Below are 23394 nucleotides of genomic sequence, written 5' to 3' on the forward strand. Positions count from 1 at the left end.
ATGGCCTCGTTTTTGCTCTTTAAAATAAAAATAACTAGAGAGATGTTCAAGGACTTTGTTCATGGAGAGACCAGGACCCAGCTGCCTCACCAGAGCTAGGAGGCATGTATACAGGTGGTTTCCCTAACTAAAAATGAATTTTGAGGTTAGGCAAGCCAGGTTTCCGCATCACAATCTGGAAGAACTAAGTTTATTTCCAGATAGATTCTTTTAAGCAGATACTACATTAGTTCCTACCTTTTCCAAACCAGTGTACCAGGGGAAGAGGAGTATGGTGTTCCTACCCACACGCAAAGCCCTGGCAGCACTGACCACCTACATCTTCCCAAGGATCAAGTTCTCACTTGCAAAGCCTGTACTTATTTCCCTGTGCTAAGGAATCAAGCTAGTATCTTTCTTACACTTTTCATCAAATCCTAAATACCCTCCTGCAACAAGTCTCTCCGAAAGCAAAATTCACTCTTATTGGGACAATCTCCAGGTCAGTAAAAAGGAGGTCAGAGCTTTCTTGTAAGTTCATATTTGGGAGGATTACATTTCCTTTGTCAGAAGACAATCCGTTTTAATCACCCTTCTCTCTTACTCTTGGAAAGATCTACAAATTACCATACACGAACTGTTGCTGAGTTACTTGGAATGAGCATGATGTCACAGAAATGTCATGCTTTATTATTTACGATAAAAGACTTCTATTTGGGGTGTGAAGGGGAGAAACTCGGGAAGAAAGGAGGAAGAAGGAAAGGTTACCACTACATTAGTTATACTGGCTTTTGGACTCAAGTCAGGGAGAATATTACAGAGTTACCAGTTGGGAATAAACTACTTTCACAGATGTTTAGACAATTCATAAGAAGAGCACAGACTGGGACAAATAATAAAGACATGTGACTTTTCACGCGATAAAATGAAAAATTACTGCTTTTGATCCACTCTGTTTAAATCCTTATAAAGTACACCATGCCGCCAACAAATTTGAGGAATTTCTAAACAGAATGCGGAGATCTCATGGTCTCTGACATAATCAAAAGGTTTTTGATTACAGAATGTTCAGAACCAATGGCCCTGATTTAATACTTAATTATGCACATTAAGCCTCACTAGAATTTTCTTTTAGCTATATGTTTGCCAGCTTTAGCAAATAAAAATATGGGCTCACTCAGCTAAATTTGCACACACACAGCTATCCTAAAAAAAAATTATTAACTGTTTACCTGAAATTCAAATTTAATGGGATGTCTTATATTTCTATTTGGGTGAGGGTCTCTATAAATATCCCTGTTGTGATAAGATGAATCAAGTAAAAAAGCTGAGAAGTCAAATCCAATGATGCTGAGAAAAAAAAGAAAAATTACTTCCAGTGAATGACAAAAAAAGAAAGGTTTGAAATTAATGGATTATATGAATATTAAGTCTTACAGTACATTAAGCCATAAAACTGGTTGGTGTATGACACTAAATTAACTTTATACTGCTCACCATTTCCTGTGGCACAGAACTGAGGAACTGAAGGGTACCTGGCACAGTACTTTACATATGATATGGGTTTAATAAATATCTATTCACTGATGATCCAGATGATGCCAGCCAAGCCTGCTCATTTTACATTTAAAAAATCAGAATAGTTTGGATTCGAGCAGGAAAGTTAGCTGGCTTGATGACCAAATAATTAAAGTAATATTGCAGGACTGCCTTCTCCTTGAATGAACTGAGGTAGTAAGAGAAATCACATTTATAGAACATAATAAAGGGAAAGGTCTCGAGAATTCTGGTGCAGCAAGCATTCTCACAGGCAGACCTGAGCCGAAGAAACAACACCAGTGTTAATTCAGGTTGCAAGGAAGTGAATGAAAATCCGAGCGTTCACGCAGCTTGTTGGAATGGTGCATCCCTTTGGTTTAAATCAAAGTATTCTATAAAGAAAATAATTTGTACTGAGAAAGCTGCTGTGGGGGTTCATGAAGCTATGTAATATATTTTTTATTCATCAAGCCTCATCTCCTTGCCAAATGCTTACTAGACATACTAAGAAACAGTAGATTTTTTTCTTTTTTTTCTTTTAAGATTTTATTTATTTATTCGACAGAGATAGAGACAGCCAGCGAGAGAGGGAACACAAGCAGGGGGAGTGGGAGAGGAAGAAGCATGCTCATAGCAGAAGAGCCTGATGTGGGGCTCGATCCCATAACGCTGGGATCACGCCCTGAGCCGAAGGCAGACGCTTAACCGCTGTGCCACCCAGGCGCCCCTGTAGATTTTTTTCTTAAAGGTAGTTTTAACGAATAGGTTTTGTTGGAAGTAATAATCACTGACCTAGTAAAGGAAAAAATTCTACATACATCACCTTTCTAAAATCTGTCCACTTCTGTTCTCAAATACACAAATCAAATTTACCTCATCATTAAAGAAAAAATTTCCAGTTGTCTTGGATTATCACTAAATATTTCCTAAAATCATTTAGAATATAGTTTACATTTTTTTCTACTTTATTTATATTGATGGTTTAGAAATAAAGTCCTCATCTAGACTAAGGTCATTACGACCAATTTGCAAATAATAAATAACAAAAATGATTTAGTACCATAGTTCTCAACCTTTACACCATGCTCCAGTTTTTTACAAAGGCAACAAAGTCCTTTTAGTAACTCTTCTCATTAGAAGCAAGCATTACCCCCACCCCCAACCCACCCCAACCCGGCCCTCTCTACACACCTTACCCATTACTGGGTACACACTAGTGATACACGCTATCTTCTTTTTCTTTCTTTCTTTCCTTTCTACCATAGTTCTCAACCTTTACACCATGCTCCAGTTTTTTACAAAGGCAACAAAGTCCTTTTAGTAACTCTTCTCATTAGAAGCAAGCATTACCCCCACCCCCAACCCACCCCAACCCGGCCCTCTCTACACACCTTACCCATTACTGGGTACACACTAGTGATACACGCTATCTTCTTTTTCTTTCTTTCTTTCCTTTCTTTTCTTTCTTTCCTTTTTACCTTCTTCCCTTCCTTCCTTCCTTTCTATACACTAGTGATACATGCTATTTTCTTTTTCTTTCTTTCTTTCTTTCTTTCTTTCTCTCTTTCTCTTTCCTTCCTTTTTTTTTTTTTTAAGATTTTATTTATTTATTTGAGAAAGAGAGCAGAGACAAAGAGCACATGAGCAGTGGGGAAGGGCAAAGGAAGAGGGAAAGCAGACTCCCTGCTGAACTAGGAGCCGGATGTGGGGCTGGATCCCAGGACCCTGAGATCATGACCCCAGCTGAAGGCAGATGCTTAACCGACTGAGCGAGCCACCAGGTGTCCCCTTGCTGTTTTCTAAGATTATGTAAAATCTTTGGCTGAAGCTTTAATTCTGTGAATGGTTGAATTACTACTACTCTAGTTTGATGAGAAAGGGTCAAAATGCAACAAACTATATTTCTACCAATACAAACATTTGTATCACCAGTAAAGAAGTCCATTGCTGCTCTTAGCCTGATATCTTATTTCGGCACTTTTGAACCAAGAAAAATTAAAACTTGTAGGAATTTTAATTTTTTTTCAAGACTCACTCTATATTTTATTTTATTTTATTTTTAAAGATTTTATTTATTTATTCGACAGAGATAGAGACAGCCAGCGAGAGAGGGAACACAGTCAGGGGGAGTGGGAGAGGAAGAAGCAGGCTCATAGCAGAGGAGCCTGATGTGGGGCTCGATCCCATAACGCCGGGATCATGCCCTGAGCCGAAGGCAGACGCTTAACCGCTGTGCCACCCAGGCGCCCCAAGACTCACTCTATATTTTAGGTGAATAAGGGAAAAACACAGGAAAGATAATGCAAAAAGAGGAGAGAAAGAAATATAGTTATTAAATTATTCAGCTGGCAGGATGCTAGAGTCCTTTATCCAAGAACTCTGAATAGAAATTTACAAAATTAGAAAGTCTGGGTTATTACACACTGTAGTTATGGAAATCCTATACCAAAAAAAAAAAAAAAGCTTGTTTTGAGTTAAATTCAATAAAGCCCTGCTTTCTATTAATCAAAGTGAAAGAGCTAAAATTCATTAATGGGGAAAAAGAACAGGAAATCCTTTATTAATTCAGTGGGAAATAACCATTGATAGTCAAGGAACTGTTTTGGGCTTTCTCCCCCTCCTGACTCAGTGGTGCTAAAGATTTCAAGGAAGTAATCTGTGAAAAGCACATGGCCCAGTGTGTAATTTCAAAACCTAGGTGTTATAGTATGATGAATTAATTACTCACTCTCTTTAATTTTTTAAAACATCTTTCTCAAGATTGTTGTAAAGCAGCTAATGTCAACAATTCAAGCAGGCTGGAGAAACAATCTGTAAGGTTATGGAAGTGTGTGTGTGTGTGTGTGTGTGTGTGTGTGTGAGAGAGAGAGAGAGAGAGAGAGAGAATGACCGTGAAATCCAACATTTTACAAAGAAACTAAAGATGCTGCTATCAAAAGAGATATAGGAACATATTTATTCAAAAGAGGCAACCAAGTTTCTGAACACTTTTCTTTTTATAGAGAACACCTGATTTTGACATTTGGTTATTTTTTAGCAGCAAATTTTATTTTTATTTTATTATTATTATTATCATTATTATTATTATTATTATTATAGATAAAGAGTTCGTGAGTACATACGGGAGTGGGGAGGGGAAAAAAGAGAGGGAGAGAGAGATTCCTAAGCAGGCGCCACACCCAGTGCAGAGCCCGGTGCAGGGCTCAATCTCACAACCCTGAGATCATGACCTGAGCCAAAATCAAGAGTTGGATGCTTAACCGACTGAGCCACCCAGGTGCTTCACAACTATCATTTTTTTTTAATTATAGTAACAGGTGGAGTATGTTTAGTGATACAATGAAATAATTCTATGAGATGTGTTCTCAGTAGTCTTACTGCTGTTCCATCCACATTCAGAGACACACTAAAAAAACCAAGTCACTTCCTCGTCCCACACATAAGACACCGTATTGGGTAAGGCAGCCAGGAAGACTGCTGTATTTCACCTCTGAGAAGAAATAACTGGAGATGTGATTTCAGGGTTTTCTGTGCAGGAGGAGAGAATGAAGCAACTAGCTGAAATGCCAAGGGCAAAAAAAGTGGGTGCTCTCATCCCACTGCCAACTCAAAAGCTGGAAGCCAATCTTGACATATTTTTCCTAATGAATGGGGAAGAATGGGGTTTGTGCATCTGTGTGTACATATTTGGAGTTGAAGACTGATATACGGTTGAGGGGGAGAAGAGAAGTCAAGGAAATAACAACAGTGAGAGAAAGTGTTATTTGTGAAACTCCACCATTAATATCCCAGAAACACAGGATTTCTAATGACACGGTAGGAAAAGCACAGGCTGATGTAACAGAAATACCTTATTCAAGTTTGGTGAAAAATCACATCCTTCAGAAAGTCTTAGAAACAACCATTGGCTAGGAATAATTTATTTTGTTCGAGAAAGAAGAAATATTTCTTTTTCCTCCCGTTACACTACTAATGTAATATGCATGTGGAAGCTGGATAGGTAAAACAAACTGGTGACACAGTAAACTTTTATACTCACAAGGCTACCACAGTAGATAGACGATGGTAACCCAGATGGCTTTGGAGACTCATGAGAGTGAATGAAAGAAAAGTCCTTTGTTTAATTGATTGACCCACTTTTATGGCTTGTCCATTGTTCAGTTTCTTACTTTTAGCATACTATTATTTATTTGAAAGGCTTCATAGTCTTTATCTTTAATTCTCACAATAATCCTGAAAAGTAGGTGTTGCTCATCCTAGATCACAGATAAGAACCCCAGGCTGCAGAGACGCCGAACCCTGTGCCACCAACTTGCAGAGCCGGGATGTGACCCATTACTGCCTCTGTGACTCCTGATGGGCTTGGGACATAAGCTCTGGTACCTATGACCTAGTAAAGCCAACACTTATTCAGGGAAACAAGGATATTTAGGAAGTGTTATGGGCTGAATTGTGTCCCCCTCCCACCCCCACAAATGCATACTTTGAAGCCTTAACCCCTGGTACTTCAGAATGTGACTGTGTATTTGGAGATGGAGCCTTTAAAGAGGCTGATTGAGTTAAAATGAGACCACGAGAGTGGCCCCTAATCCAATCTGTTTGGTGTCCTTAGAACAAAAAGAAATCTGAATGCACAGAGACGCCGGGAGTATGTGCCCACAGAGGAAAGACCATTTGAGGACATAGCAAGAGGGCAGCCATCTGCAAGCCATGAAAAGTCCTCGTAATGAAACCACCCTGATTTTGGACTTCTAGCCTCTGGAACTGTGGGAAAATAAATTTCTGATTTAAGCCACCCAGTCATGGTATTTTGTTATGGCAGCCCTAGGAAATGAACATAGGAAGAGAGAAGAAATCACCGAATGCGGTAACACACACAGACTGCAAAAGGAACGGCAGCTAAAATGTTGTTCAAAACCGGACTGAGCTGTTGCAGATTTTGGCCCTGTTAACGAAACAGGAAAGAGTTCCATCCCTGCAGGCACCGAAGGATCGTGGCCCTGCCTGCCAGGCACACCCCTTCCAGGGCATTCCCCTCCTACCGCCCTATCTAGCCCGTCTCTCACACACAGAAACATGGCTGAAATGTCCCCGCAATGCCAACACACACACCCTAACAAGCAAGGTACATGATAAATTAAAAGCATTTCAAGGCATGGCCCAGTGTTTTTACCTCAGATCTTGCTAGAATAACATGACATTTATAAAAATACAACCCACTGGATATTTGGCACAGCTTGGGAATGAAGAATATGTCCACTGAAGAGCCAATACCCCAGGCTGTCAAAAAAATCTCAAGCCAAGATTTCTTTTATAAACATTACCTATCTTTTAAAATTCTACATTCTAGGAAGTAAAGAAAATGTCTGCTTATTTTCTAAGTCTCTTTTTGCCTAAACGTAAAAAACATAAGCCATACATAAGAAGATATTAACTGCTTAGTCAAGGCACACTGATGGAACGGCTCTGTGCGTCTGGCAAAAAGCCGCAACACTTCCAGCCATGGCCCTGGGTCACCCTCGCCCCCAACACACACCCACGCAGTGCTCCCACTCTAACACTGGCCACCTCCAATCCTGATGCACACTGAAAGGGGGTATTTACAGATTATTTTTTCAGATACCAGCCAAATAATGCTCCCGTTCACTCTCTCACCCACCTTGGACCATACAAAATTTAACATCTGGGAGGATAAATGCAGCCTCAAGCACATATGACAAGGGTGAGCAGTCATCGACGAATTCTCCTCAAGCAAAGAGGGCGTGCCAGCTTCCCTCTGAGGTCCGAGCCCTGAAAGGCCAACTGTGGTATGTTTGAGTTTCCATCAGGCCTGGTGCTTGCTGGCTGCTGCGATGTCCAGTCAGAACCCCACGGCCCAAATGTCCTATAAACATTGCACCCTTCTGCTAAGAGCTGCTCCGCTCGCCTCGCCTTGCTCCTTGGAGCCGAGAATATGCTGTTGGGAGAGCTGCAGCCTGAATGTTAACTAACACTTGAAGCACCGCTGACCCCTCTCTTCTCCAGGGCAGCGACTGTTCTGAAAAAACACGCACACTCACATGAACCTAACAAGAACAGGAAGAAAAGTCCAGATTTTCCTCACCATGTGCCACCCAGCCATGTTTACATTGATCGCAAGTCCTCAGGTTAATCTTCCCCGGCTGAAAACACTCACACGTGCAGTTTACCAGTGTGCAACGGATGGCCTGAAAAATAGAGGAGGAAACAAAGGATCAGCATCTGTTCAAAGGTACTGTGTTTCTTCACCATTTTAATAAATAACATCCACTTCCATTTTTAAAGGCTGTATGTTGGTAGGGGCCTGGAGAGTTGTAAAAATAAATTTGGATGCCATCAAAATCTCTTACAAAAAAATGTAAGAAAACAAAGCTCATTCACACTAACAGGATGTTTTGTGTTGTTCATATTTAACCTTTAAATTAGAAACGCAGACCAAGCAGAATAAGAATGAAGGACGACATATTCTACAAGATGCTTGATTTGTAACGCTAGGGATCCCAAACAGGAAAAATATTGCTGCTACTATATATTCCCATTTAAGTTTATCCACCTGGCAATAATGCAGAAAAATACATTCTAATACAATAATGCTCAGGTGAAATGTTGGTGAAAGTAAAGCATGACATACAAATATTATTATTAGAATATTACTTTTCTTCTGCTGAGTTTCACTTCAATGCTTTGTTAATCTTTCAGAAACACTTTGAAAGACACTCCTGTTGGTCCAATAAAATCTAGCATAGTTCTGGTGTTATTTATCTACTTCCCAATTCCTTGTTTTTTCCCTTTTGATTTATTAATTTCATTTTCATTCTTATTTTGAAAAATACAAACAACCTTCCTTTTACTTTATTTTTTTTTTTAAGTAGGCTCCATGCCCACCGTGGAGCCCAAAGTGGAACTTGAACTCACAACCCTGAGACATCAAGACCTGAACTGAGATCAAGAATCAGAGGCATAAGCAACTGAGCCACCCAGGCACCCCCTTTTCTTTTACTTTAATGGTGATGTAAGAAAATAAATTTGTTTTTTGATTAGAATAGGAAAAGCCATTTATATAAACATCTTATATCTGTAACAATCCAACTATATCTTAGAAAACTAGAAAACACACTCAAAAATCTTTCATTTCTTTACAAGTACTTTGAAATATCATCTCACCAGTTTATATTATAAAGTGAATCCATAGAAAATTAGCATAAATGAAGTGTAACTTCTTATGGATAAAAACCTATGCTTAAAACTTGCTAAAGCTGACCTATGCTCCTAGACTACAGTTAATAAATTTATCTCATACATTTAGTTCTAATTTGCATGGAAATTCTGAAGACAGAAGGGATTTAGTCTGATCATTCACAGATTAACAATCTACTGTAACTACCTGAACTGCCAGGAAAAGATCTCTCTACAGTTTCAGATGCAATCAATGCTTACTGGTTTGGGGTGGTGGGGGGTGGGGGGAGTGCTGAAGGAGAGGCATGGAACTACCTGAAATTGCAGTTCTATAACTGAAAGCTATGCTCACTTACACAGCTTCCAGATGCTCATATTCCTGGAACTATTTGGACTTTTATATAAACTGTCTCACTTGTAACAGACAGTATTTTAGATATTGTTAACACGGGCCAAATTCCATTTACACAGAATAAGACTGGACGGGGTTTTACTGTTCACTATGCTTTAGATCAGGCAACTTTGAAGTATTTCTCTTTTCACTAATGAACATTAAACCTATAGGTCCCAGTTCGGTTTGCAATGAGAGTCCTCACTATAGACTCCTTTCTTAGTTCACCTCCACCTCTAATTTGCTGCTCCATTACCACTAGGGAAACACGCAATTGTATAATCTGCCTGATATTGCAGGGTCTGTCTTCCAATGTCAACAGTCCAATTACGTATTAGCTAGATTGTAAAACTTTAATGTACGCATTGGTGATTGGAAGAATTAGTAATAAGAATAGGGATACCAAAGGAAATAAATGCTGACTAAGCAAGAATAATATATGTATTTGTAGGTTATAGGGGGAAATACGTCTCCTGAAATTTCTCATTTCCACTTCAATAGCTTACCGACTGAGCAATATATCAGAACATAACAGGTTAGAAAGAGCTTATTTAAATATCACGTTCATTAGTTAATTAACTCACAACTTGATTGTAATATGGTCAAAAAACCCAAACCCAAACAAAACAGTTTAGGGGGCAGCATTTCTACTAAAAACAAGGTACTTTACAAACTATCTAATTATAAATTCGGATACGGCAACCACATTGACATTAAAATATTCATGTAATCTGAACTGCAAAAATACAAGCTTTCATAACGCCAAAAAAAAAAAAAATCACCTTTGCTTTACCAAAATTTAAAAATTCCCAATAAAAAGAGATGATTTCCCAAGGACTATGTGTTAACTCCAGCACAAAAGACATACAAACTTTCAGTAGTTAATTTGATGACATTTAGTTATTTTACAAAAATAGCCAGATTTTACATTGTGTTTAAAGCATACTTTTCTCAATTTTAATTATAGCTATATTCAGGACAGAACAAATTAAGAGACTGTAGATTTGCTTTATTTTTATGTATATTAATTTATTCACTGGTTGACTCATTCATTCATTTACTCTGAACTACTCTATGATTTAAATATTTTCTCTACCTAAATAACTTTATACATCTGGCACATTTGGGAATTAAACTTTTCAGATCATCATCCTTTTTTATGAATTCTACTCTTTTTGTACCTAAACACACAAACATTGGAACACCTCAACTCCTTTTGTATATAAACACTTAAACACTGGAATATCCATTTTGTATTTCTATGAATTCCAGAAGGTCTATTTGTTTTAAATTCAGATTTTTATAGACTACAATTGTTCCTTAAGGGAATTATATATATTTAAACAATATGGTCTAAATAAATATTTTGAGTAAGAGACTATTGTGGCTTCAAAGGAAGTTTTATTCTAAATAACATTTTTGAAACAGCATAAAACCCTGACATACTATTTATTCACAACAAAACAGAACCAATGTGATCACTTGCCAACTCACCCACACTTAAAGAAAATAAATTATCATAAAATTATCAAAGGCAGTTAAGCCTCAAAAATGTACATGCTTTACAAGGAGACAGCTGGGAAGAGTAGAAATGGATAAGCTTTCATTTTTTGTAAGCACATTGACTTCTTTCATTCAGCTAACATAGAAGTTCCTCCCACTCACTGCTGGGCATTCTCAACTACAGAGAATCCAGAGATGAGGAGGAAGTGGCAGAAAGGGGACACCAGGAAAAGAGCAGACAGTTTAGTCAGACTGTTCCCCCCTATATTTGCAGGGATTCTCATGCAGGTCTAGCTGTCTCGTATTATCAGCCCCTCCGTGCCTCATCAAGAGTGCTCAGTAACTCCTTCCTCAATTCTGACATGATCAGCATTGCCAAATCCCCCAGAACAATAACAATAATGATTTTTTTTAAATCTGCAACTTATTAAAAGTAACTATTCCTCCTGCTTACCTTTATCATGGATATCTTGAAAGAAAAATCCATGCACCCAGCACCCACTGCTTTCACTTCTGCACCGCCACCTACATTTTAATTTTGCAATCTGGATTCTGCCCCACAAGGTTCTGAAACTTTCTCCATAAGGAATGTTCTCATTAATTTCAGTCCCTTTTACTAGTCTCCTGGTCTTCCCAGACCTCGATGCAGCTTACGGCACTCTCTCCTTCATTCCTGGGCTGTAGAGACCAACTACCCTAGCTTTTCTGGCAACAACGTCTCACTCTCTCTCCACTGTAAATAAATACAGGTGTTTCCCACGCCAGGCTCTCATTTTTTAATTTGGCAATTTTATCCCCTCCTACAGCTTCAAATATTATCACTATGCAAAAACCATCATTTTGGAGCCAAGTACTGTGTTAAGTGGCAGGAAATGGATGGCAGAGTCCCTGTGCTCAGGGACCCAACAGAGTTTGTGGGCAGTGGGTGTAGAGAAACGACCCTAAAAGAACAGAAGGAAGCCCTCAAACGGGCTGGAGAAGCACCATCTCTCCCTTTTTATTCCTGTCTTTTCTTCTTCCAAAGGTATGATTTTAAAATTTATAACAGTAACCTATTACCCATTATCATTAATAATAGCTAGATTTACTGGATATTTGCCATTCTCCACTCACTACGTTAAATATTTTATAAACATTAGATATCTCAATCGTCAGAAAATACCATGAGGTTAGTACTATTATTACCTTTATTGCACAAATGAGGAAAATGAGGTGGAGATAATTCGGTACCCTGCCTAAAGACACTGAATTAATAAAGTCATAGGAATCGAAACCAAGTCTGTGTACACTCTCCACCTGACTGACTGAGAATTTTAGTTGTAATCCCATTTACAGTCAGGCAGTTGTGGGGTAGAGCCTCTCAACTTGCCCACCATTCAGCCCCCACTGTACACTGTTAACTCATGCTCCTCTTGCAGATTTCAACTCCAATATTACCTCCATGCCCCAGGGCAGCTGCCTTCATCTTCTGGTCCAGTTCCCCATTAGTTTCCAGTTTCACAAGGGGTCTTTCTGTCCTAGCACGTATCATGGTTGTGAATATTTATCTGTAGAACTTATCTTTATTTATCTATAATCTATTACATACAAATGTATTTATACATCTGTGTGATTATTTGGTTAATGTCTGTCTTCCCCTCTAGAATTTAAGCTCCACGAGGGCAGGGCAATACATTTGTTCAGCTTACAATGAATCCTGGAAAACAACAGGTACTCAAAAGGCACTTGAAGAAATACATGATCCTCTGAGACTCTCCTCATCTCTAACGGTAGCAATAATATCACAGGAAAGTCAAAAGACTTAAATGAAATAATGACTATAAAGCACACAGCACTGGGCCTAGTAATGGGAAAAGCTCAATAAATGGAAACCATTTATAACCCAAGAAACTTTCCACATATTATATTTGAATTTTTTCCCCTTATGAGTCTTCCCAATGTGCTATTTTCCTAACACTTCATAAAATGTTTAATACATATTTAGTCTTAATGAATAAATGAACACTTTGACATACATGATGCCATATTATTCATACTATAATCCTCCAAGGTAGGTATGACAGGTATTAGTATTTATTTTTAATATTAGAGTTTGGAAATGTTTATATGGATATTACATGGCTCTTAAATGATAGGGTGGATTTCCCAATTATTAATCAGTTTATTTCCATTCTCTATACAGAAAGGAAGAAAACATACAATTAAACCAGTAAATTATAAATATTGACATTCAAAAGCATATCTAAAATAAAGTAGGTCAATTAAGAATAAAAATATTTAATCAAGGTTTGGTCAGTAAAACTTTTATATCTGAATATTAAATAGGAGTGCATTTGAAGGTATTCTGGATGAGTTCCAAAGCCCTATTCAAATAAGATTCTGTTATCACTAAAATTGAAGTCTGTTTAGCTTTATTATAGTCATAGCTGGCTTGTACTCTGCAAGTATATGTGAACTGCACATAATCTTCTCACTAAGTGACATTTCCCAGGAAAACACGATTGTTGCTTCAGCTAATATTTAGTGTACCTCACAAAAGAACTATAAATAAGTCTCATTAATAAATCTATTAGCTGTTTCTTATCTGGGAAGACTTATATAAGTTACATATTAATACAAAATAACAAAAGGCAAAATAAGGCCACAGGGCAATTAGAAACATAAAACATATATTCTGAAGCAGCAATCATAGGAAGGAAACAAAAAATGAAAAATTTAAATTCTAGGTTTTGCTTTTCCCTAAGAAAAACTATTTGCCAGGAGATCCCTTCAAGGTGTTTATTAACCCTGGCTAACTCTCCCATATAAAACTAAAAAAAAATTATTAAATTGCTTTCCCCTTGTTCATTTTTGGGGAGGACATCAAGATTTATAACTTAGACTATGAAATTGTACTTGAATCATTTTTAAATGTTTAATATATAAGTACCTGACCTACATTAAAACAGAATTATAGAAAAAGCTGATCATTAACATAGCATCCCTTCTGTCCCATCAGTTTCTTCTGTAAACTTAGGTGGTAGATTCTAGGTGTATAAATGAATTGGCTATGATGGTCATAAGTGACAAGGCTCACCTTTTTTATTTTTAGCATGAAAATATTTCTTAATAAATTGAATTCTCTACTTTGGAAGTCACATGTAGATATCATAAATATGTAAAATTGGCCAACCCTCCACAAGGATACAAAATAGTCTATGTTATAATGAACTCTTATTAAGTCATCACTACATATGTTACTCATCTCCAAACACAGACACAAGTCCAAAGAGAAAAGATATACAGGGTGTCAGAGATCAAATGAACCATTTTATTGGGTAGGAAATCATCTTTGAAGTACTTCGCTCTTAAAAAAATAAAAAATAAAAACCTGACATAGAAAATTATCTGTTAATGAATCTGGAAGATAAATATTCCAGTACTGTCACAGATTACACTGTAGTAATTACAAAGTAACAGTTACCAAGCATTATGGATGAAGAGAATGGCCAAAGAGACCCAGAGATTAATGGGACTTCTACACATTGTATCTTGTATACAAAAACCTAGGACAGTACTTCAAAAACACTGTCATGAATATTCTAAAGAATTCAAATGATAGTAATGTGATTAAGTCAGGAAATAGCTCCCCATGTAATTATCAGGTCAGTTTTTTCCTTCCCATTTTCACATGGCTGATACATAAAGCTAATGGAAAAGAAACAACTTCCAAAAGAAGTACTTTGAGTGTTAACTAAGACTTGGAAAATCACTATGACATTGCCTTTGTAGAACTCCTCAATATCGTGAATTTGGCTAACACACAATGCAGCCTGAGCAAACAAAACTTCAGTTTTTTTGAATGGTGGTCAGTTTCTGAGTCATCATGAACTAGACAAAAGCACAAGAAACTTACATTTACTTGATTACAAAACTCAGACATGATTAAAACAAAGGTATGTCTCCCTGTTGTGCTACAGGGTTTTTGCAACCAGAATATCGAACTAAGACAAGATGGCGTGAGTTGGACAAAGAACATTAACCAAAAGATCCATAGTTTTAAATATCCTACGAAGAAGTTTTATAACAATCTAAAAGTCTTATCTAACTCTAACTATGAGAATATTTTTAAAAAGATTTTATTATTTGAGAGAGAGAGCACAAGAGAGAGAACAGAAGGAGAGGGACTCGATCCCAGGACCCTGGGATCATGATCTGAGCTGAAGGCAGACGCTTAACCAACCAGGAGCCAGCCAGGAGTCCCAACTATGAAACTATTAATATAAATCTATAGTTGTAATAAGGTGGGTATGTTTTCAGTATTTATACAAAAAAAATTACAAATCTAAGTTTCAATGGGCAATGTTCACGGAGTTCACAAAAATTAATTATCAGTGATTATAAAGTATACTATAAAAGTTAAGAGTTCACAGAGTGTTAAACTGCATGTAAATGCCACTACTCATAACAGTAGTAAGAGCAAATGAGAAGCAATAAAGTTGTTCTGTCTGCTTAACAAAATCCACTCAAAATTTCACAATGTGAAATTACAGCAAAAGTATGTATCTTACTTGGGGTAAGACAAATTTGAGATTGAAAAATTAATTAACCCTTCAATAACAAGTTCCTTCAAATTTGTCTAAATGTTTTTAATGTCATATGAAGAAATAACAACTTGATGAAAATGATCATTTTGTTGTACATAGGTGTTCTAAAATTTCTTGGTGTCTTCAACAATTAGATTTTGTGGCTGAATCAGAGGATTTGAAGATACATGGTAAGGCCAGACTCACTGCAAGGGCCAGATGCTATTGACATAAACATGGTCAAGATGAAAAGCTGGACAATTCAAAGATGGTCAAATTTCAACAAATCACCATGAGAATAAAATTATTGATCAAGGAAATACATCATCCTCATAATAAACATTTCCAACATAATTGAAAGAGATTCACTGGGGAGAAGTGGCCTTTCAAAACCATTTACTGTTAAAATCCAGAGTTTAAACCTTGAGTTTCTCTTAAAAGCTACGATCCCTCTATTAACTGGTGAATGGATTAAAAATATGGCATATTCCATATGATGGAATATTATTTGGCCATAAAAAGGAATGAACTACTGATATATAGTACAACATGGGTGAACCCTGAAAACATTATGTGAAGTAAAAAAAAATAAAAAATAAAAACCAGTCACAAAAGACCACATATACAGGATTCCATTCATTATGAAATGTTCAGAACATAAAAATCCATAAAGACAGAAAGTAGTTAGTGGTTACTTAAGGCTTGCAGGGATAGCTAAAGGATTTCTTTTTGGGGTGATGGAAATGTTCCAAAAATGACTATGATGATGGTTGCATGCAACTGTGAATATATTAAATCTATTGAATTGTACACTATAATGATAGAATATATGGTGTATGAACTCTATCTCAATAAAGCTGTTTAAAAGGGGCGAAAGACAAAACTCACTGCATCACCTGGTTTCCACTGGTGGCATTAAATTGCCTAACTCATAAGATAGCATTCCCCCGGGATACATAATGTAGCATAATATCCTTCTTTAACCTAGTAGGTCTTCAATATGCAAATGCTAAATGAGTGAATAAACAGAAGGCAAACAAAAAAAAATTTCCCTGCTACCTAAATTTAAAAATCCCTTCTACTCTGAAAATATTAAAGCCTAATATATCCATCTAAAAATCGGCAATTATTTTCTAAGTCCATTGTCATTTTTCCTTCAGGAAAATCTAAGACATTCTTAAACAAATTGGGGGGAGGGTAGCTGTCAGTTATCCTCAGCATACTAATATCAAGATACTAAAACAAATAAGAGAATTTGTTAAAAATTGACAGTGATGGGGGTGCCTGGGTGGCTCAGTTAAGCATCTGACTTCATCTGAGGTCATGATCTCAGGGCCCTGGGATCAAGCCCTGTGTAGAGCTCCACACTCAGTGGGGAGTCTGCCTGTCCCTCTGTCTCTCTTCCTGCTCATGCTCCCTCGTTCTCTGTCTCTCAAATAAATAAATAAAATCTTTAAAAAAAAACTGACAATGATGAATTGTCATGTATACTAGCAAAAACATTCCTCAATTTACTGCAATGAAAAAGTTACTTCTGAAAAAGTCAGGTTTTGGTTTAGGGGGAGGAAGCAAAGAAGGAAAACCATAAGCTTCTGAGTAAATGTTTATACATGAGTGTGAATGTTTCTATGACTATATGTGAATACATAAACACAAACAGGGAGAAAGAGACATATACACAGGCGCATAAATTTTCACAGACATGGGTCCAACGAGCATCTGTAGTCATTACCTTACGACCACAACCTACAATCAATCGACATGAGGAAGACCCCATTTAAATAATTTAGGAGTTCAGAGCAAAAATCAACAGCGGGATATAGCCAATTATATAAGGAAAATACCCATGCTTCTATGCCATCAAAGCATATGCAGGCTTTGGAGTGCATGTGTTATGTTTTTTTTTCCCCCAATTAAATTAGGCCTATGGTAATACAAGCTATTTTGTTAGGCAATTAGTAATATTAGAGAAACAGGAAATGAAAAGGCATTTCAATTTGGGCAGAAACATTTTATTTTCTTACCTAACAGTTAACAATTAAGATATTCCATTTATTGCCTGTATGCTTACAAATTGTACAGACTACTCACACAGGCAGCTGTGATAATTAGAAAGGAAATACTCTTTCAGTGAACATACCTATCATCTAATTGAAAATAAGGAGTTAGCTCATCATACAAAATAACCCATTTTAACTAAACTCAGTCTACATTTACCAGAATACATAACTTTATATGAGGAGCCAAAGCACCTCTGATATCATATGAATGCTAAGTAATACTCATCTCATTTCACCTTAATGTTGAATCAGCAATTTTGTATTCCATTGATATACATTTTATTCATTTTCACTAATGCAATTTGAAAGGTGGTAATGTGATTACATTTCTCTGTGGCATTCATGAAAACAATTACTAATATAATATGATAGAGAAGACATTAATAAGGAAGGGATTTATAATGAGATGCAAGAAGATTTATAAACCTTTAAGCACTTTACAAAGAAATACTCCTCCTTAGGCAAGAAGCAAGACAAGATAAAGCCTTAAGTTCCAGTATTTCAGGACGCAGCTACAATCCTGGGAAGAATGATTTGCATGATGATCTCATATTTTGGTGACCAAGCGGAGAGGTGCAGGAATAACCTAAGACTTGTCCCAAGTTGTGCCCAAATGTAAGACATTTTCCTAACTCGATGATGCCTCTCCTTCCCAGACAGCATGGGAAGGACCCCTTTAAGGAAGGAGTACCTCTAAATCTTGATCCGCTTCCAAAGGAGCTAGCCACATTATTTCAAATGCCAGAGAACAGTAATCAATCCATTTACCAATCAAAAGCATAAGGTGGGTGACCTTTTAACTAAATTTACTCCTCTAGGCCTATGAAAAGAATTTATCCCAGTGAAGCAACAAGGGAGACAAGTTGTTGCATTTTAGAATGTATCGTTTCAGATGACAAATCTGATTACCCAGGCCAATTGAGGCAGCCTTTGTGAGACTAATAATATCCACGTTTGTTCAGTGCTATGAAGCTTGCATAATACTTCAAATACATTCTCGTATTTAATCATCAAAATCCCCCAAATTAGAGATTTTTCAAACAGCAGAAAATGAGGCTCTGAGATGTCCTTAAATGGCCACAGATAGTAATCCAGGGCTCCTTCCACTCTGCCTGTGTATGAAAGGCGAGAAGCTAAGTAATTCCCCTTGCTACCCTCCCTCCGCAGTGAGATTTCCTCAGATACTTTTTTTTTTTTTTAGTTCCAACAGGAGTTTAAAACCGAATAAGAGATGTGGACTAAACTACACTCAAAGGGAGAGGTGTGGGTAAAGGTTTAAGCAACTTGAAAAGGTGCAAAGTAAGCAGTTAATTTATATTAGGATTTTCCATGAAATAGTACATTTTAGACAGAGAAAGCAACTCTGAACAGCTTTCTATGGAGTCTTTAAATGGTTATATTAAGAAAGGCCAAAATCTGAAAAAAGTGACACAAGGTATTCCTATGAACACTTGGTTCATTTTATATCACCTTATTTCTACCTGTCTTGGGACTGCCCATTAGTAAGTAGTGTATCTCAACAAACATTTTAATGCTTTCCATTGTGCATATATAACTGTACATCATAATTATGTCTGATTATGAAAGACTATGTTTCTTTGCCCGAGAGCAGATATCACCTCAGGAATCATACCTATTACAAATAATAATAATGATATGATGAACAGTCTACATGCCCTCTTATACGTTATTTATGTTAGGTCACTGATTCCCCAGGGGTCCGTGCTGAGACCTGAACTGGCTTCATTAGAGCCTCACATAAATCACTAAAGGCACATCTTGATTTTACCACTGGCTAGAGTCGCCAGAATTTTTCAAGTGAAACCTCTCAGGTAATACATTTTTTAAAAACACAAATACAATATTATCATTTCTTCTAAAAGGTGGTTTTCTAAAATTCAAAGGGCTACATTCAGATGCTCAGAGAAATCTCACAAATTTCTATGGAATCTATAAGTATCTGAGGGTAAAATGTGCCCCAGAGTACTGAGAAAACATTATTCTCTTTTTTCTTGTAAGTATTAGTTGGTTAAAAGACAAAGAGAGACATATAGAGAAAGATGGCAAAAAACAGACTATCCAGCCGCTAACAAATGCTTCAACTTCACTGAGCAAACAGAGAAACTATGCAATGGTTGTCAGGAACTCTGAGCTAACTCGTGAAGATTAAGAAATAAATAGAAAGCCTTGTAGGAAAAAAAAAAAAAAAAAAGGAGTCTTCCAGAACAATGTTAATGTCATCTTGGGCATGTGGACTGGGTTCACATGTATGTCAGCTGAATCAACATAATGGCCTATAACAGCTTCGAAGCAGCTAATATGGTCCATTGGGTCAATAATCCGTGAACTAAGAAGGATTTACTTGATAGACTATAAATGGTTCATAAGAACTCAAAAATCACTCCATCAGATCAAAAATCCAATTTTCATATGGTGCCTTTCTACGAATTAGCCAAAAGAAAGTAATAGCTCTAAAGGACTTCAAGGTCTATCAGTTAAAAATTTACTTTTTAAAGAACAGTGTAGAGGAGGAAGGATTAAATGCATCTCTCTCTCTCTCTGGTGAACCAACCTATTTTAAGGGGAAAAATACATTTTATGGTGGAAAGCTCACGTACAACAGGAAATATTCATGGGCTTTTCACATTTTCCTATGGGTCCTTGAATGTATGGACCCAAACAAATGAAAGCATAAACATACACATGTATCCTCCACCCCACCCACCCCCCGGATATATCTCCACTTACCTGCATACATTATCACTAATTACAAAACACTATTTCTAGGATAGCAGCATTTAAAGATGAAGATTTATATTTTATTTTTGCTTCTTTGCATAGGTTGTGAGAGTCTGTAGTGTGAGGCATGTGGAGACATTTGAGATGGCATATGGATACTGGCAAATGTTTTCATCTTCACATGTGGAAGAGTAGGCAAAAAAAAAAAAAAAACCCTACGAAAGGCAAACAGTAGGAACTACAATATGTTTTCCACATTTAAGAGAGAGAGGAGGGGGCTGGCTGAAGCATATATAGCTGGTGTTTACAGATAACTTCAACTTCTGCCCACTCTACACTACAGAGAAATACCAGCTTTATCCTGTATTTGTGAATTTCATTATGTATTCACACTAGGTGATAGTGGTTGCAGATTAATTTTTTTAAATGTAAGCCATCTATGTGAATAAATGTATTTACTAAGTTTGTGGTAAGGAAGAAAAGCAGAGAAAAATGCTCCAAAAATATAACAGGCTGTAATTAGAATTCTTAATAAGAAAGAATTTCTTTCCTAGGGAAGAAAATGTGATCTATCACTTCTCTCTCAAAATGCTATTAGCCTCTCTTCATCATAAGAACAACAAGAAGGAATCTTTTCTCTTTTCTTTTACAGGAGTAACACTGAATAAAATAATAAATGTTTTTACATCAAAGTGTATTAGCTATTGACATAAACTCAGTCCTCTTAACTTTTACACAAGAGAAAGAAAAATTCCAATAATTCTGAAATAGACAGATAAAACTTTTCTCTGTGGCTACGGCCATGTACTATTATATGTAACTGCTTATTTTTAAAAAGAGCCTTATTGGTGCTCTCAGAAGGATTTTCTTTTATACATAGCTTTATCCTATAATTTTGTCCCTGTTGGGCACGCTGCCTAAATTTAAACACAAACAGTCAAGCAATGAAGAAACATTAACACATTTACTGTGAACAAAAACTCCCAGTTGTACAGTGAAATTTTAATACATTTCAACTTATCTCTTTTACTAATGGGGAGAGTACAAACCCTGCAGGAATTCGCTCTGCAAACTGGTAATTACAGTAGACTCACTTTTTTATAATGCATATGTATAGTCAGACACAAAAACCCTGGCTGCCCTTTTGATGTAGGTTACAATAGGAATGTTTTAAAAATTACGAAAATCTACAGCAATTCTAAAGGAATGCATTATTTCATGGAAAACTGTCCTTTAACTCTGTATATGGACACAAATAGACATATATTTAGATATTTGCTTTATACACCAGAAGGCACAAGCTTTATCAGCATGTGCTTTCATGTCATTTTCCCCGTAATCTTAGTGTATAGAATAAATCCACTCTTTTTATTTTTTTTTACAAAGCTGGATGTGATTTTGAATATCATAATTCATCTCTCACATAAAGATGATATTCTTTCATCTGTCTGGTTTTCCTAGTTTGTCCCCTCTAGTTTCAGGGATTTAAATCTATATTTTGAGTTCTCAGAGAATCTCTTTATTAAATAATTAAGGATTCCAAACCAATAATTTGTCTCTCAGTACAGGCAGACATAACCCCTTGACAAAAAAGACCCTTGTACATACCTGCACAGAACAAGAACCATATACTCTAATATTAATACTAGTAGTGCAGAAAGCTGACAGAAATGAAGCAAAATCTCTGTTACTATTCACATCACTTGCTAGACACTTTACATTTATCTGTCAAATTTTGGTTGCACAATAACTTTCTTAAAGAAATTGAAATCTGATAGAATGCTAAGAGGCTATCAATATATAATTTACATTAAAATCATGTTGCTAAGTATTGGCATACTGGGGAAAAACAAAGGCAGAGAAATCTTTTGAGTAGACATAACGTGGAATATTTTGGGAATCTCAAAATAGTAAATTAATTAATAAAAAATTAATTAATTAATTAATTAAGTGGCTAAAATGTATGTGAGTGAATAACACCTACAAATTCCAGGGATATCTATCTGAAAATAGACACTATATAAAAAAAAAAAAAAAAGAAAACAGACACTATAAAATTCACATAATCCATAAAATATATAGAATGCATTACCAAAATATGCAAGTTGCTGTGCAGAAATCATTTCCTGGTCATCTGAATTCAGATAAGAGTGACAAGAGGTAAACAGTCTCAGTCAGTTTGGCTGTGAAAGACTCCAGTAACCATTGTAAGATACATATAAAAAAAGTATCTTATTTTGAGGTTGCATACCTAGCTCATCTTCTAGGCAATATTAGTAACATTCTAACTTTAGGTCTCTCTCTCAGTATAGAAAAGAATACTTTCTTCTCTACCATTACCATTTTTCTGCTCCCAAAATCAACTTACACACACAGACACACAGACACACACACAGACACACACACAGACACACACACAGACACACACACAGACACACAGACACACACACACACACACACACGGTGTACCTGAAACCAAAAAAAGGAAAACCAGACTCATCACAGTTCATGAGCCAGGCCCTAGCCCTGTCACAGTCAATGTATAATATCCTTGGGCAATACTTACTGCTTCTATCTAGCAATGAAATGCCACACTCCCCATTCTTTAAAAAGCCAAGCACCAAAATATATTTTCTTCTATATTCTTTCTTTAAAGTCAGTATTTTGCTGCTACCCCTGTTCTTCTCTGATCCAAGTGTGACCAAAAACATCAAGCTGTGGCTTTAATATGAAGAAATGAACAGGAGTACACCTCAAGGATGACTACATGTAAAACTGCAGCCTCAAGAATCCATTCACACTATATAAACACAACTAAACATTAAAGAGTAACACTTTTAAAATGTATGTGGTCTGTCATAGTGCTTTCATTCTGCTAAATCTATTACCCCAAAGACAAGGCTAGAACTTGTAAAACACAAATATGCCATCTGCTCCCTCCTAACTAAATTTTGAATGCAAAGTGATCAGGGATAGGAGTTTAACGTCAACCACATGATAAAGGATTTGAAGGGTTAAATCCTAACTTGTGCTACAGTCATTTACAACTTTCTCAGGGTCAAAAGTAAGAGGAACAAATTCAAAATTCTGATTCCCTTGCTGCAAGACACCCTGATAGCTAAGAACCAAAGCCTACCATACAATAGCCTTCAATGCCAAACACGCACATCCTTCTAACATCTTCTCCAAATGAACAGCTCCCTCAATTTGTCTTTCAGTAAAGGTGAAAAGTTGGTTGAGGGAGTCAATTTGAATTCCCTGTACAGACTAATGAAATCTTCTCAATCTGCTTTCTTGCTCTGGAAAGGAATGAAATGGTCAGACTATTATAGAATCCTGGTTAGTAGGTGAAGTAATACATGAAAAAGAGGCAATATATTAAGATGTTTAACACTTTCATAGATTCCAACTTTTCTTTAATGAA

General features: G+C 36.6%; 1 protein-coding gene across 2 annotated transcripts in view; it reads right to left on the minus strand.

The window, feature by feature from the left end:
* The window catches only part of BNC2 (basonuclin 2), a 419913-nt gene that overhangs the window by 142645 nt on the left and 253874 nt on the right, over positions 1-23394 (minus strand). For both annotated transcript variants that reach the window (XM_040631459.1, XM_040631458.1), the window contains one exon: positions 7622-7724. In XM_040631459.1, the coding sequence (XP_040487393.1) occupies positions 7622-7724 (103 nt within the window). The remainder of the gene's footprint in view (positions 1-7621; positions 7725-23394) is intronic.

The sequence above is a fragment of the Ursus maritimus genome, unplaced genomic scaffold (genome assembly GCF_017311325.1).
Source record: "Ursus maritimus isolate PB19 unplaced genomic scaffold, ASM1731132v1 scaffold_17, whole genome shotgun sequence".
Classification (NCBI taxonomy): domain Eukaryota; kingdom Metazoa; phylum Chordata; class Mammalia; order Carnivora; family Ursidae; genus Ursus; species Ursus maritimus.